Source organism: Dendrobates tinctorius, unplaced genomic scaffold (genome assembly GCF_039654945.1).
Source record: "Dendrobates tinctorius isolate UK_male_01 unplaced genomic scaffold, ASM3965494v1 ptg000241l, whole genome shotgun sequence".
Taxonomy (NCBI): domain Eukaryota; kingdom Metazoa; phylum Chordata; class Amphibia; order Anura; family Dendrobatidae; genus Dendrobates; species Dendrobates tinctorius.
Window position 1 is genome coordinate 4,306,101 of NW_027361908.1, and position 13,794 is coordinate 4,319,894.

The 13,794-nt window shown below is 43.9% G+C and overlaps 1 protein-coding gene across 3 annotated transcripts in view; it reads left to right on the forward strand.

The window, feature by feature from the left end:
• Positions 1 to 13,794, forward strand: part of CUNH12orf75 (chromosome unknown C12orf75 homolog) — a 64,371-nt gene that overhangs the window by 1,242 nt on the left and 49,335 nt on the right. The window contains exons 1-2 of one of the 3 annotated variants that reach the window (XR_012222731.1): positions 649 to 1,131; positions 1,166 to 1,562. The exons of 1 other annotated variant lie outside the window; for it this stretch is intronic. Coding sequence is in view for 1 of the 2 variants with exons in the window: in XM_073556924.1 (XP_073413025.1) it covers positions 1,532 to 1,562 (31 nt within the window). In the remaining variant the exon portion in view is untranslated. Of the gene's footprint in view, positions 1 to 648; positions 1,563 to 13,794 lie in introns of those variants that run through there. One more of the 3 variants, XM_073556924.1, reaches the window with a different exon arrangement.

Genomic DNA, 13,794 nt, shown 5'->3' on the forward strand with positions numbered 1-13,794 from the left:
ATATGTAGTAACATTATGGGACTGTAAGACTTTGATATCTCCTATATAATTGTCTAATTCTGTCTGTCTGTTTGTCTGTCTGTAATGGAAATCCCACCTCACTGATTGGTTGCGGCAGCCAGGGAGCACAGGTGTGACTGGTGCGGGGAGGTCAGGGAGCACAGGTGTGACTGGTGCGGGGCGGCCAAGGGGCACAGGTGTGACTGGTGCGGGGAGGTCAGGGAGCACAGGTGTGACTGGTGTGGGGCGGCCAAGGGGCACAGGTGTGACTGGTGCGGGGAGGTCAGGGAGCACAGGTGTGACTGGTGTGGGGCGGCCAAGGGGCACAGGTGTGACTGGTGCGGGGCGGTCAGGGAGCACAGGTGTGACTGGTGCGGGGAGGTCAGGGAGCACAGGTGTGACTGGTGTGGGGCGGCCAAGGGGCACAGGTGTGACTGGTGCGGGGAGGTCAGGGAGCACAGGTGTGACTGGTGTGGGGCGGCCAAGGGGCACAGGTGTGACTGGTGCGGGGCGGTCAGGGGGCACAGGTGTGACTGGTGCGGGGCGGTCAGGAGGCACAGGTGTGACTGGTGCGGGGCGGTCAGGGGGCACAGGTGTGACTGGTGCGGGGCGATCAGGGGGCACAGGTGTGACTGGTGCGGGGCGGTCAGGAGGCACAGGTGTGACTGGTGTGGGGTGGTCAGGGGGCACAGGTGTGACTGGTGCGGGGCGGCCAGGGGGCACAGGTGTGACTGGTGTAGGGTGGCCATGTGGCAGAGATGTGACTGGTTTCGGGGCGGTCAGAGGGGCACAGGTGCGACTGGTGTGGGGCGGTCAGAGGGGCACAGGTGCGACTGGTGTGGGGCGGTCAGAGGGGCACAGGTGTGACTGGTGCGGGGTGGCCAGGGGGCACAGGTGTGACTGGTGTAGGGTGGCCATGTGGCAGAGATGTGACTGGTTTCGGGGCGGTCAGAGGGGCACAGGTGCGACTGGTGTGGGGCGGTCAGAGGGGCACAGGTGCGACTGGTGTGGGGCGGTCAGAGGGGCACAGGTGTGACTGGTGCGGGGTGGCCAGGGGGCACAGGTGTGACTGGTGTAGGGTGGCCATGTGGCAGAGATGTGACTGGTTTCGGGGCGGTCAGAGGGGCACAGGTGCGACTGGTGTGGGGCGGTCAGAGGGGCACAGGTGCGACTGGTGTGGGGTGGCCAGGGGGCACAGGTGTGACTGGTGTAGGGTGACCATGTGGCACAGGTGTGACTGGTGTGGGGCGGTCAGAGGGGCACAGGTGTGACTGGTGCAGGATGGTCAGGGGGCACAGGTGTGACTGGTGAGGGGCACAGGTGCGACTGGTGAGGGGCAGGCACAGGGTGGAAGTACTGGCGAGATCCCCCCGGGCTGTGATTGGACAGCTCGCCCTGTGTGTCCTGATCCCTGGCTCCGGGACTAGACAGGTCCCGCCCCCTCCAGTAAGAGCTGCCCGCCCCGCGCCGTGCTCCAGCTGGACGGTGCAGCGCTCATCAGTGTGTCGCCAGTGTCCCGACTCCCCACAGCATGGGCTGCAGCCACTCGTCATCCGCGGGAGGTAAGGGACGTCACGGGGCTGCACTAAGCTGTCATTGTGCTAACATTGCCTGCACTGGGAATATGCAGCCAGCGGTGACAGCGCCTGCTCACCCGGGTACAGGAGTGCATGTGGTGGCGTGCCAGCCACTGATCGGCTCTGGGGACTGCTGCTCCGAGCTGCTTTCACTTTAATGCTGGTGAGAGAATGGTGGTCGTAGTCGGAGATGTAACCAGTCGGCTGGACGACTTGATTGTGATCCATGTCCTGCTGATTTCTACTCAAAACCTTTCTATTATAATCATACTTTATATCCTGGTTCACTACACAAGTAAAATATGTGGCGTGTCCATGGGATCTTCTATGGGCCCACATGGGACACCCAAATAGGGTTATGGAGGTCTTTTTTTGTTTATGTGGGTTTTTGTTTTGTTTTTTTAATTTGCTTAAATGCCTGTATTTCTGGCAAAAAACAATTTTTGCTAATCATTAGAAATTGTGCAGCCTTTTCCCACCACTGTCTATTGCCGCCTGCAGAGTGAGTTAACTGAGAATCCATCAGTGAGCTGGTTCTAATGTGAGACTTTGTAACTGTTTTACATTTCTTCTTTAATCTCAGATGACCTGTGGCCACAGACTATATCATTATTGAATGTGCATGAAAAAAAACTTGTATAAGCAGAATGGTGCAAAATTGTTCTTTAACTCCTAATACATGCATTTAACTAGGGGGGGGGAAAAATCCCCAAATGTGAATGTCCCCTTTAAAATCAGACAGACTATTTTGTTCTGACTTTTTACCATATCGGGTACTATTGTACTTGGTGTAGGTTTGTGAAGCGCTTTGCCTCCTGAAGATATGTCAGAGATAGTGGTATACAGATGAGGATGCTGTGTACACAAGAACGGGAAGACTTCTCTGGTTAATGGAACTGTATCCTGGAGGACTATCGTGGATACTCCTTATTTTTCCTAGTTTTATGCTACTTTAAGAATATGGAGACAATAGCATAAAAATCAGTATTTAGAGAGATTTTGAAAGATTTTCTTGCAGCCTTCTGATTGGACAGTGCTTATTTTGGAGACACTCTTCCAAGAAGTGACATGTGCTTTTTTTTTTTTTTTTTCTCCATCAAATGTTTTTCAAAACTTCAAGTGAAAAAAAAAAAAAAATCACAAAAAAAAGCTTCTCATATGAACAGCAAAGTGGCTTTCTCGTAGAAATGAGTTGAGGTTTCCCAGAAGCTTTAGTGCAGTTTTTAGAGAGGTTGCGCTGCAGACTTGCACATGCAGAGAACACTAGAGATGCTCCAAGCCATTTGATATCTCACGAGCTTCATTCATGTTGATCTATATAATTTATATGAAAAAGCAGAAAAATCTGTAATGTATTAGAATGTGATCCAATTTCTATTTTCACAGTACTAGTCCTTTTTAGGATTTGTTAATTCTTCAAAGAATTTGGTGAGGATTTGGGGGCAATAAAGTTTTTGTGCCTAAATTCTCATCACACATTTAAAGGAAACCTGTCACCTTGGAAAATGCTATTTACCTGCAGATGAAGGGTTAATCTACAGGTAAATGGCATTCCAATGCTGTCCTTCCACCTTACTGAAAATGTGGCTACTGGGAGAAAATGAACGTATTTCCTCCATGGAGCCGCCGGCTTTCAGTCACGGGGCAGTGCAGGAACTGATTACAAGGTCTATGGTCTGTACCAGTCCCATGACTGAAAGCCGGCGGCTCCATGGAGGAAATACGTTAATTTTCTCCCAGTAGCCACACTTTCATTAAGGTGGAAGGACAGCATTAGAATACTATGAACCTGCAGATTAACCCCTTATCTGCTGTTGCATAACACTTCCCATGGTGTCGGGTTTCCTTTAATACAACTGAATGACAATTGATGACATGCGGCCAAAATCTGCATCGTGTTCATTATTTGGTTGGATTCTAAATGGAAAAGCCACAGATTTTCCCTATTGCATTAGAATAGGTCCGATCGCTGTGCAGGCTCCCAAGAAAGGCCGATTTCTGGACCTGATTCTTTGAAAACTGCACGTTGTCTATGGCAAATCCTGAACCTGTGAACATACCCTTAGACTATTTTAGGAATAACTCTTGGCAGTCAGTAAAAGTAAGCTATTTTTTTGTAGTCTCCACACATGCTATTAATTGAGTTTCAGCTTAGAGCAGAATGTATCCAGTACAGTAGGAAGGTCGATGCTGGTTAATAGATGAAATGACAGATGAACAATGTCCTTTTCACTTGCGCAATAACCAGTTCATGGCTATTAAGGGTTCATGGCTATTAAGGGTTCATACCAGGACACTCACAGTAATGCAGAATTGCCACTGGTACCTAGAACTGAGCTTGTACTGCTAGTCCTCAAAGTGTATGCAAGAATAGGAATGGGTATCTCATGGATGTATCCAATCCTAAATGCAGCCCTTGAAATAATGGCATGTACTGCGAAACACTTCTCATAAAACTAAAGATAAGGTAAAGTCATATATAGCACCTGGTTAAACTCGAGGCTATACCGCAGCCAAAATGTGCGACAGCATCCAGTTTTATCAAAAATCATCAGTTTATCAATTTTATGTCCACAGATAAATCATAATTTTATTAAAGGGATTCTGTCAAGTTTTTTTTTCTTAATCTGAGAGCAGCATAATATAGTGTAAGAAAACTTGATTCCAGAAACGTTAGCGCCCCCCACCCCCCTGCACTGTGTATTGTGAGCAAGCTGCTAGTCAGTGTGGGGGCGGAGTTACAGATTAGCCAGACTGGCCTGCATGTGAGAACTGGTCCTCTAGTGATAATCTCCTGCTGATAAAACACTGATTGTATTGAAACTACAACACACACAGCCTAATCAGTGACACATCCCTGGAATCAGGATCTCTTGCCTTATATTATGCTGCTCTCAGATTAAATGGGGAAAACATCTGACAGATTCCCTTTGATCCTGGATGGAAAAAAAATGTAACATTGGTTCCCAACAACTCTGATTACTGGTAGTCTGAGAAGCTTTAGGTGAAAGAAAAAGGGCCTAGGAATCAACTTATTGGTGCTCCAATAAGTCAAAATATCGCTACTAGGTCCATTTACTGTGCATTCCCCAGCTTCTATTGAAATTTTCTGTAAAACCAGAGGATCACTGAGTAAAATGTTGACCGATCCCTCATAGAACACTGTAAATAACATAAAACAAACGAAAAAACCGAGGAAAATGTCCAATAATTAAAATTTCTTTATTTTATTATTTAACAAACAAATGTATACATTATATATATAATTAAAATAAATTAATAAGGGGAGGTCAATGCCAAAATGAAGGCACAGCCAGGGGACAGCTGTAAATACTTAGTAAAATTACACCAACAATAATGTCATACAAAATCTAGTGAAAACAAAAATTTTTTATAATTAATGTATAATATATAAATATATAAACATATATATCAAGTGCAAAACTACAGATGATAAGTGCAAGCAAGAAAGAACTGTGTAAAAAAATGTATATATGTTAAAAAATGTAATATAAAAATAAAACAAATATACAATAAAAAAGATTAATTAATAATAAATAATAAATATATTACCACAAATAAAGTGCAATGTGTTGAAAAAAAGTGAATAAAAAAGTGTACAAAAAATCCCTGTATAAATATGTATATATACACATATATTTAAGACCAAGTGCTGAAATAATTAATAAAAAATAAAAAATAAATGAATAAACTAATAAGCTGCCGCACATAAAGTGCGATGTGCTGCGGTGATGAGGTGATACGATAAATCAACGCTTATAGTGAAAAATAAATAATAGAAGAAGTGAGCACAATGTGGATACCTTTCTGCTGCTTCTGTCCCCAGGATGTGCCAGCCCCGACGCGCGTTTCGGCGTACCTTCGTCAGGTACGCCGAAACGCGCGTCGGGGCTGGCACATCCTGGGGACAGAAGCAGCAGAAAGGTATCCACATTGTGCTCACTTCTTCTATTATTTATTTTTCACTATAAGCGTTGATTTATCGTATCACCTCAGCACATCGCACTTTATGTGCGGCAGCTTATTAGTTTATTCATTTATTTTTTATTTTTTATTAATTATTTCAGCACTTGGTCTTAAATATATGTGTATATATACATATTTATACAGGGATTTTTTGTACACTTTTTTATTCACTTTTTTTCAACACATTGCACTTTATTTGTGGTAATATATTTATTATTTATTATTAATTAATCTTTTTTATTGTATATTTGTTTTATTTTTATATTACATTTTTTAACATATATACATTTTTTTACACAGTTCTTTCTTGCTTGCACTTATCATCTGTAGTTTTGCACTTGATATATATGTTTATATATTTATATATTATACATTAATTATAAAAAATTTTTGTTTTCACTAGATTTTGTATGACATTATTGTTGGTGTAATTTTACTAAGTATTTACAGCTGTCCCCTGGCTGTGCCTTCATTTTGGCATTGACCTCCCCTTATTAATTTATTTTAATTATATATATAATGTATACATTTGTTTGTTAAATAATAAAATAAAGAAATTTTAATTATTGGACATTTTCCTCGGTTTTTTCGATTGTTTTATCTTATTTGTCCGAGTTGTCTTTTTAATATTTTTCCATGGGTGCATAACTATGATATTTAGGTGAATTTTATATACTGCACTTTCCTTGAGTTATTTTATTTTAACTGTAAATAACATGCAGAAGAGAGAACGACACGCTATATCCTCTTGGATCTCATCCCATGAGAAGGTTAGCTGTGTTTTAGGGGCCTCTGAATAGATATAAGGGGTGTTATTCGCTTCCTTTGCCACCATCGGGAGATTTCTGCTAGTTTTTACCCTTGTGCACGTCATGCTTTTCCTTTTCTTTTCTTCTAATGAGGAGATTTATTGGCTCAGTCAGGACTCTTTAAAGTAAGTGCTCTAGTGTTAGTAGGTTTTAACCGCTGGAAAAAATTGGCATAAATTTCAGAAAGATAATTAAAAAAACTCAGGGGAATTTTTGATGACTGTCATGTCATAAAGTGCTATCCCTGATACATGCAGCCTTCTCACTCTCTGGCTGTAAGTGCCAACACATGACGCTTTACTGGATCATGTTACTTACCGCAATGTGATCCGCTGATTAAACGTTACTAGTATATATAGTTCTGCAGCCAGCACATTATTTTCATCTCTAGCGATACTTTTATCTGTCTTTTTTCTATTGATCACTTAATGGGCATACACTCCTGTGTAAGGGTAAGTTCTTACTAAGGCCGGGTTCACATTGCGTTGTGGGCAATGCGCTGACGGCATCCGTTACATAGCGGCACTAGCGCTATGGAACGGATGTGTTAACGCCGCCATTGCCTGCAATAATAGTAACGCATGCCAACATCGGCATGCGTCAGCGATGATACGTTACTTCATGACGCACCCTGGAACGTGGTCTGCAGCGTTCGAGGGTGTGTCGGGTCTAGCGCACAGCGAATGGACGCGTTCGCTGTGCATTGACCTGTATGGGCTAGCGCATGGTAACGAACTACTACCATGCGTTAGCGCTATGGTCACAAATGATGTAAAAAATGACATCTGCGTTAGAGCATCCGTTTAACGGATGCCCCTAGCGCAATGTGAACCTAGCCTAAGGCTAGGTTCGCATTAGCGTTTGAGTCCGCAGCGTATCATCCGCATGCAAAACGCATGTGTACGTAGCGTTTTTTATGCGCATCATCTTATGCATGACTGAAAAAAAGCTGCGTGTGCATGCATTTGTATGCGTTTTGCATGTTTGCGTTGTTTATGCGCATGCGCTCGATGACACCAGACAAAAATGGGTGTGTCTCATGGGATTTCTATTTACATGTTGAAGAACGCGTGTGTACACGTGTCCTTGCGTATCAAAGCGTTCACATAGACAGTAATGCATTTTTTTTTACACGATCATGCGCATGCCTGCGCATCTTTGATGCCTCAAAAAATGCAGCATGTTGCATTTGCCAGACTCCGCCACACACCGCGAAACGACGCATGCGTACGCAAAAGCATTCAAACGCATGTCCCTGCGTACACCGTGTTAAATATATGTACGCATGACACATGTGGATCTATGCGGATCAAACGCTGCGCGCACAAACGCTAATGTGAAAGGAGCCGAAGAGGTTTTTTCTTTTTCAGCATTTTTTTTTTTCCAGCGGCAAAATCTGATCTCTTGGCAGGAAAGAAGCTGCAGGAAGAAAGCAGGTTTTGTTTGTCTTTTTTTGCTGCGGTTTTGGCATGCTATTTGTCTCTTGTGCATGCTGATTAAGTTTAGTGCAAAACAAAAAGTCCTGTTCTACAGAATCAGGTTTTAGCACAAAAACGCAGCAAAACATGATGCCTGTGTTTTTGCTGCGGATTTTCAGTGCTTTTTTTTTTTTTTCCCAACACCCTTTCATGTCAATGGGTGAAAAATGCTGAAAAAAACATAAGTGCTGTTCTCTATAGTGCAAAAATCCATGCAAAACACAAAATCCTGATGCCAAAAAACCAAGCTGTCTGCATGAGATATCTGAAGTCTCATAGACGTTGCTGGTACTGTAAAACACAGCAGAAAATGTGCATGAAAAAACGCTTAGTGTGAACTTTCCCTAAAAGCCTGCATGATATTGGATTGCTACATTTGGGAAATCCCTGTTAGTTTTTAACTTGACTTCTTTTTTTAGAGATTTACTGTAGTGATAAATGTCAAATCCATACACAGGATATGTGCCTTCTTACCCTGAGATTTAGTAACCCGGGTCAGGATTTTTGACGAGCATTTCATGAAGCAGAGTAAGACACCCCAAGCTTATTAAAAGGCTCACAAACAAATCTACTCCAGTTATGAGTAGATGTAATTTCTGACAATTTGTAGGGAATTAAGGTTTGGATTTTTGTGTTTAACACAAATCTGAAAAAAATAAGGTACCATTTTATTTATTTTTGTTCTGTTTTGCATTTCACTTTAGACTTTAACATTTCACCGTACATTTGTCACCTCCTTGCCAAAAAAGGATCTAGAAAACTTACGAGAGTTCACAGCCTTTTCTTTGACAGAGTGGTGTGAATCTTGCCCAGTGCAGTAAGAATCCAGCTTTTGGCCTAGCATCCAAGCTAAGATGATAGCGGTTCTCTCTGCTCAATCCCCACCTGCTTTCTCTACAGCAGGGGTGGGGAATGTTTTTTCTGCCAAGGGCCATTTGGATATTTATACCATCCTTCGGGGGCCGTACAAACTCCGCCCACAAAGTACATCCTGACTCTGGCACTGGTTTCATGACAATCTTTCATTGCATGCCCTTCAGTGTTCAGTAGTGATCACTACGTGTGTGTGCTCACAGAGCAAGAAGAAATTAATGAGATTGTGGCAATCAAAATACAGCTCCCTGCTCAAGAATGCGGTCCCTGAGAATCTGCTCGGGGGCCTAATAAAAGGTCATCGAGGGCCGTAAATGGCCCTGGGGCCTGAGGTTCCCCACCCCTGCTCTACAGTATTAGAGCTCAGCCTCAGGGCAGAGATTGCTTTTCACTAGCGGCTGAGTCGGTGGTCATCCCTATTTAAATTCATGATGCATCGTTCGGTAAAACGAGAGGTTAATTGTGTTCTGCTGGAGGCTGCTACGCTTCCGTTTTTTACAATAATCCAGTGTGGATTTTTAATAAACTCATTTAGGAAAGAGATGAATGATGTCAGAGTATTGAAACAGCTGAAAAACACTACTCTGTACCTAGCTGTGAGGTGCATTTCTACTGCATGATTATCGGGAACGAGTGTTCCTAGGAACGGTCATTTCCTGCTAATCGTGCAGTGTAGACAGGCTGCCGATCAGTCCGTGAACAAGCAAAGCGCTCTTTCGTTGGGTGAAATTATCTTTGTTTGCATAAAAGATCATCGGCAGCACTTCGTTCTATATAAACATGACCTGTGCTGCCGAGTACAACCGCAACCTTTGTGCACAGAATGATTTATTACTGATTGTTCTGTGCATGTCCGAAGCATGGTCTGCCTGTTTAAACGGGCTATTAAATGACCGCCGACTAGCAAATGTTTAACACCGCAGTTAGTCGGATATAAACCAAGCTTCATGGCCCATTTAGGCTATGTGCACACGGTGCGGATTTGGCCGTGAGGATTTTGTAAAATCCACTGGTCTTTTCTGCGGATTGTCCTGCGGTTTCACCATCTCCACAATGGTGGAGATAGGAAACCGCTGCGGAATCCGCAGAAAGAATTGACATGTCAATTCTTTCTGCGGTTTCAAAACCGCGTGGGAAAAAAACGCACCGTCAGCACAGCGTTTTTGAAAACCCATAGGGTTTCATTGTACTGTACTTGGTCTGCGGAACTGCTGCGTTTCCGCAGGGCCAGAGCTGCTGCGAAAACGCAGCAGAATCCGCACCGTGTGCACATAGCCTTAGTTTTCCAGAACATACTGTTATTTGGTGTCTTAACCCCTTAGCGACAGAGCCAGTTTGCAGCTTAATGACCAGGCCAATTTTTACAATTCTGACCACTGTCCCTTTATGAGGTTATAACTCTGGAACGCTTTAATGGATCCCGCTGATTCTGACATTGTTTTTTCGTGACATATTGTACTTCATGATAGTGGTAAAATTTCTTCGATAAGTCTTGTGTTTATTTATAAAAAAAAAACCGGAAATATGGCGCAAATTTTGAAAATTTTGCAATTTTAAAACTTTAAATTTTTATGCCTTTAAATCAGAGACATATGTCACAAAAATTTCTTAATAAAAAACATTTTCCACATGTCTACTTTACATCACCACAATTTTGGAAGCAAAATTTTATTTTTGTTAGGAAGTTATAAGGGTTAAAAGTTGACCAGCGATTTCTCATTTTTACAACAAAATTTACAAAACCATTTTTTTAAGGGACCACATCATATTTAAAGTCATTTTGAGGGGGTGTACATGACAGAAAATACCCAAAAGTGGCACCATTCTAAAAACTAGACCCCTCAAGGTGCTCAAAACCACATTCAAGAAGTTTATTAACCCTTTACGTGCTTCACAGGAACTAAAGCTATGTGGAAGGAAAAAATTAACATTTAACTTTTTTTTGCAAAAAATTTACTTCAGAACCAATTTTTTTTTTATTTTCTCAAGTGTTAAAAGAGAAAATCAACCACAAAATTTGTTGTACAATTTCTCCTGAATACGCCGATACCCCATATGTGGGGGTAAACCACCTTTTCAGCACACGGCAGAGCTCGCAAGGGATGAAGCGCCGTTTGACTTTTTCAACGTAGAATTGGCTGGAATTGAGATCGGATGCCATGTTGTGTTCGGAGAGCCCTTAATGTGCCTAAACAGTGGAAACCTCCAACAAGTGACCCCATTTTGGAAACTAGACCCCCCCCCCCCCCCAAGGAACTTACCTGGATGTGTAGTGAGCACTTTGAACCTTCAAGTGCTTCACAGAAGTTTATAACGTAGAGCCGTGAAAATAAGAAATCCATTTTTTTCCACAAAAATGATCTTTTCGCCCCCAAATTTTTATTTTTACATGGGTAACAGGAGAAATCATACAGTTATTGTGCGATTTGTCCTGAGTACGCTGATACCCCTTATGTGGGGGGGGACCACTGTTTGGGCGCATGGGAGAGCTTGGAAGGGAAGGAGTGCCATTTTGGAATGCAGACTTTGATGGAATGGTCTGCGGGCGTCATGTTGCGTTTGCAGAGCCCCTGATAGGCCTAAACAGTGGAAACCTCCAACAAGTAACCCCATTTTGGAAACTAGACCCATTAAGGAACTTATCTAGATGTGTGGTGAGCACTTTGAACCTTCAAGTGCTTCACACAAGTTTATAAACGCAGAGCCGTGAAAATAGTCTTTTTTATTTCCACAAAAGTGATTTTTTTTTAGACCCCCAAAGTTGGTAAATAGTGGAAACCCCTCAATTCTTGCTCCAACCCTAACCCTAATCCCAACCCTAATCCCTAATTCTAACCCTAATCCTAGTTCGCCCTAACCCTAATTCTAACCCTAGCCCTAACCTAATGGAAAACTGAAAAAAAAATATTTTCTTTATTTCGTTATGTTGGCCTAACTAAGGGGGTGATAAACGGGGGGGGGGGGGGGGTTATGTACTATTTTGTTTCTTGATCACGATGATAGTTTATCATCGTGATCAAAATGAATGAATGGAATCTGCCAGCCGGAGCCGGCAGATTCCCGGCGGGCACACTGTGCATGCGCCTGCCATTTTCCCCGGATCCAAGATGGCGGCGCCCACTGGAGGACGTCGGCGGGACGCAGGACCACCGGGAGGGGACCCTGGAGCACGGAGAGGTACCGGGGGGGGGGGGGGGATCAGGGACCCTCTTTCTCTCTTCTCTGATGTGCGATCACATCAGAGGAAAGAGAAATTAAATGTAAAATCGCGGCTTTTTTTTTTTTTTTGCGGTCGCCGTTATAGGGTTAATAACGGCGATCGCAAAAGCGGGGTCTGTAATAACCGACCGATTCATGTTCTCTGGGGTCTCGGCTACCCCTGGTGGCCGAGACCCCGGAGAAAATCCGACACTGGGGGGCGCTATTCGCTTTCTCCACAGCGCCGTGAATTAGCGGCGCTGTGGTTTTAATACAGATAAATACCGCCGTTAAAAGGCGTATCGGCGGTCGCTAAGGGGTTAAATATGGTGTTATTGTTTTTAGTGCTGTTTTTTATTTTTTTTATTTTTTGAAATTGCTTTTTTTATACATTATAAAGAAGGGTACAAACAAAACTCCGTGCATAATGGGACTAATTAAGACTGGCGTTGTGCACACCATTCTTAATGAAGGGACTCGCTGGAGTTCGATGCACCTAATTCGTTAACAGGCGCATACCACTTAATGAATTAGGTGCATCTCTTAACTGGCATGTGCAGCAACTGGGAATCTACTCCAGTCAGGGACTAGATTATATTACTAGCAAAACATAAGCTTCTAGCATGGTGTAACTTGTCACACACGCAGATGACACGTGGCTTGTGGACTCACTGTTTCATGGTGCCAGACTTACCTAGGAGCGGCTACCTGGTGTTCAGTGGAGCTCCTGATGGTGGAATAAAGGCCCCGTCACACACAGAGATTGCTAGCGAGATTGCTGATTTTGTGACGCCAGAGAGATCTCGCTAGCGATCTCGCTGTGTGTGGCACGCATCAGCAACCACCCCCCCCCCCCCCCGCCAGGTATCGCTGATTGTGCAGGATCGTCCTGGGCCATTTTTTGATCGTTGGTCTCCCGCTGGCCAGCGCGCATCGCTGCGTGTGGCAGCGGGAGAGCAACGATCAGCTACGCTGGGAACTGGTATCCAACGTAAGCATCGGGTAACTAAGAGCCGCACCAATTGTGCAGTAAAACACGCTAATATCAGGGTATAATATAAGGTAGTACACATCTTAATTATGTAGCAGGGGTTGGCGTAGAATCATAGAGGGGTAGCCTCCCTCATAAAATATAATGCACCCCCCTCATAAGGTATAATGCGGCACCCCACAAAATATAATGCAATCCCCTCATAAGGTATAACGCAGTCCCCACCATAAAATATAATGTAGCACCCTCATGGGATATAATGCTGCCCCCCCTCATATAGTATAATGTAGCACCACCACAGAATATAATGCAACCCCCCCATAGAGTATACTGTAGCCCCCTAATATGGCATAATGCTGCCCCCCTCATATAGTATGATGTAGCCCCCCAGAATATAATGTAGTCCTCTGAGAGAATAATGCAGCCCCTCATATAGTAATATGTAGCCCCCAGAATATAATGTAGTCCCCTGAGAGAATAATGCAGCCCCCTCATATAGTATGATGTAGCCCCCTGAGAATAATGCATTCCCCCACAGAATATAATGTAGCCCCCTCATAAAGTATAATGCAGCCCCTCTCCATCCTAATCACCACCTCCATCGCTGCCTTTTCCCCCACCACCCCTATCATTCTCCCCCACCACCTCAATCATTGCCTCCTCCCCACCATCATTGCCCATCACCTCCATCATCATTGCCTCTCCCCACCACCATCATTGCCCATCACCTCCATTATTGCCTCCCCCACCACCATCATTGTCCATCACCTCCATTATTGCCTCCCCCACCACCATCATTGTCCATCACCTCCATCACTGCCTCCCCCACCATCATTGCCCATCACCTCCATCATTATCGTTGCCTCCCATCACCGCCATCA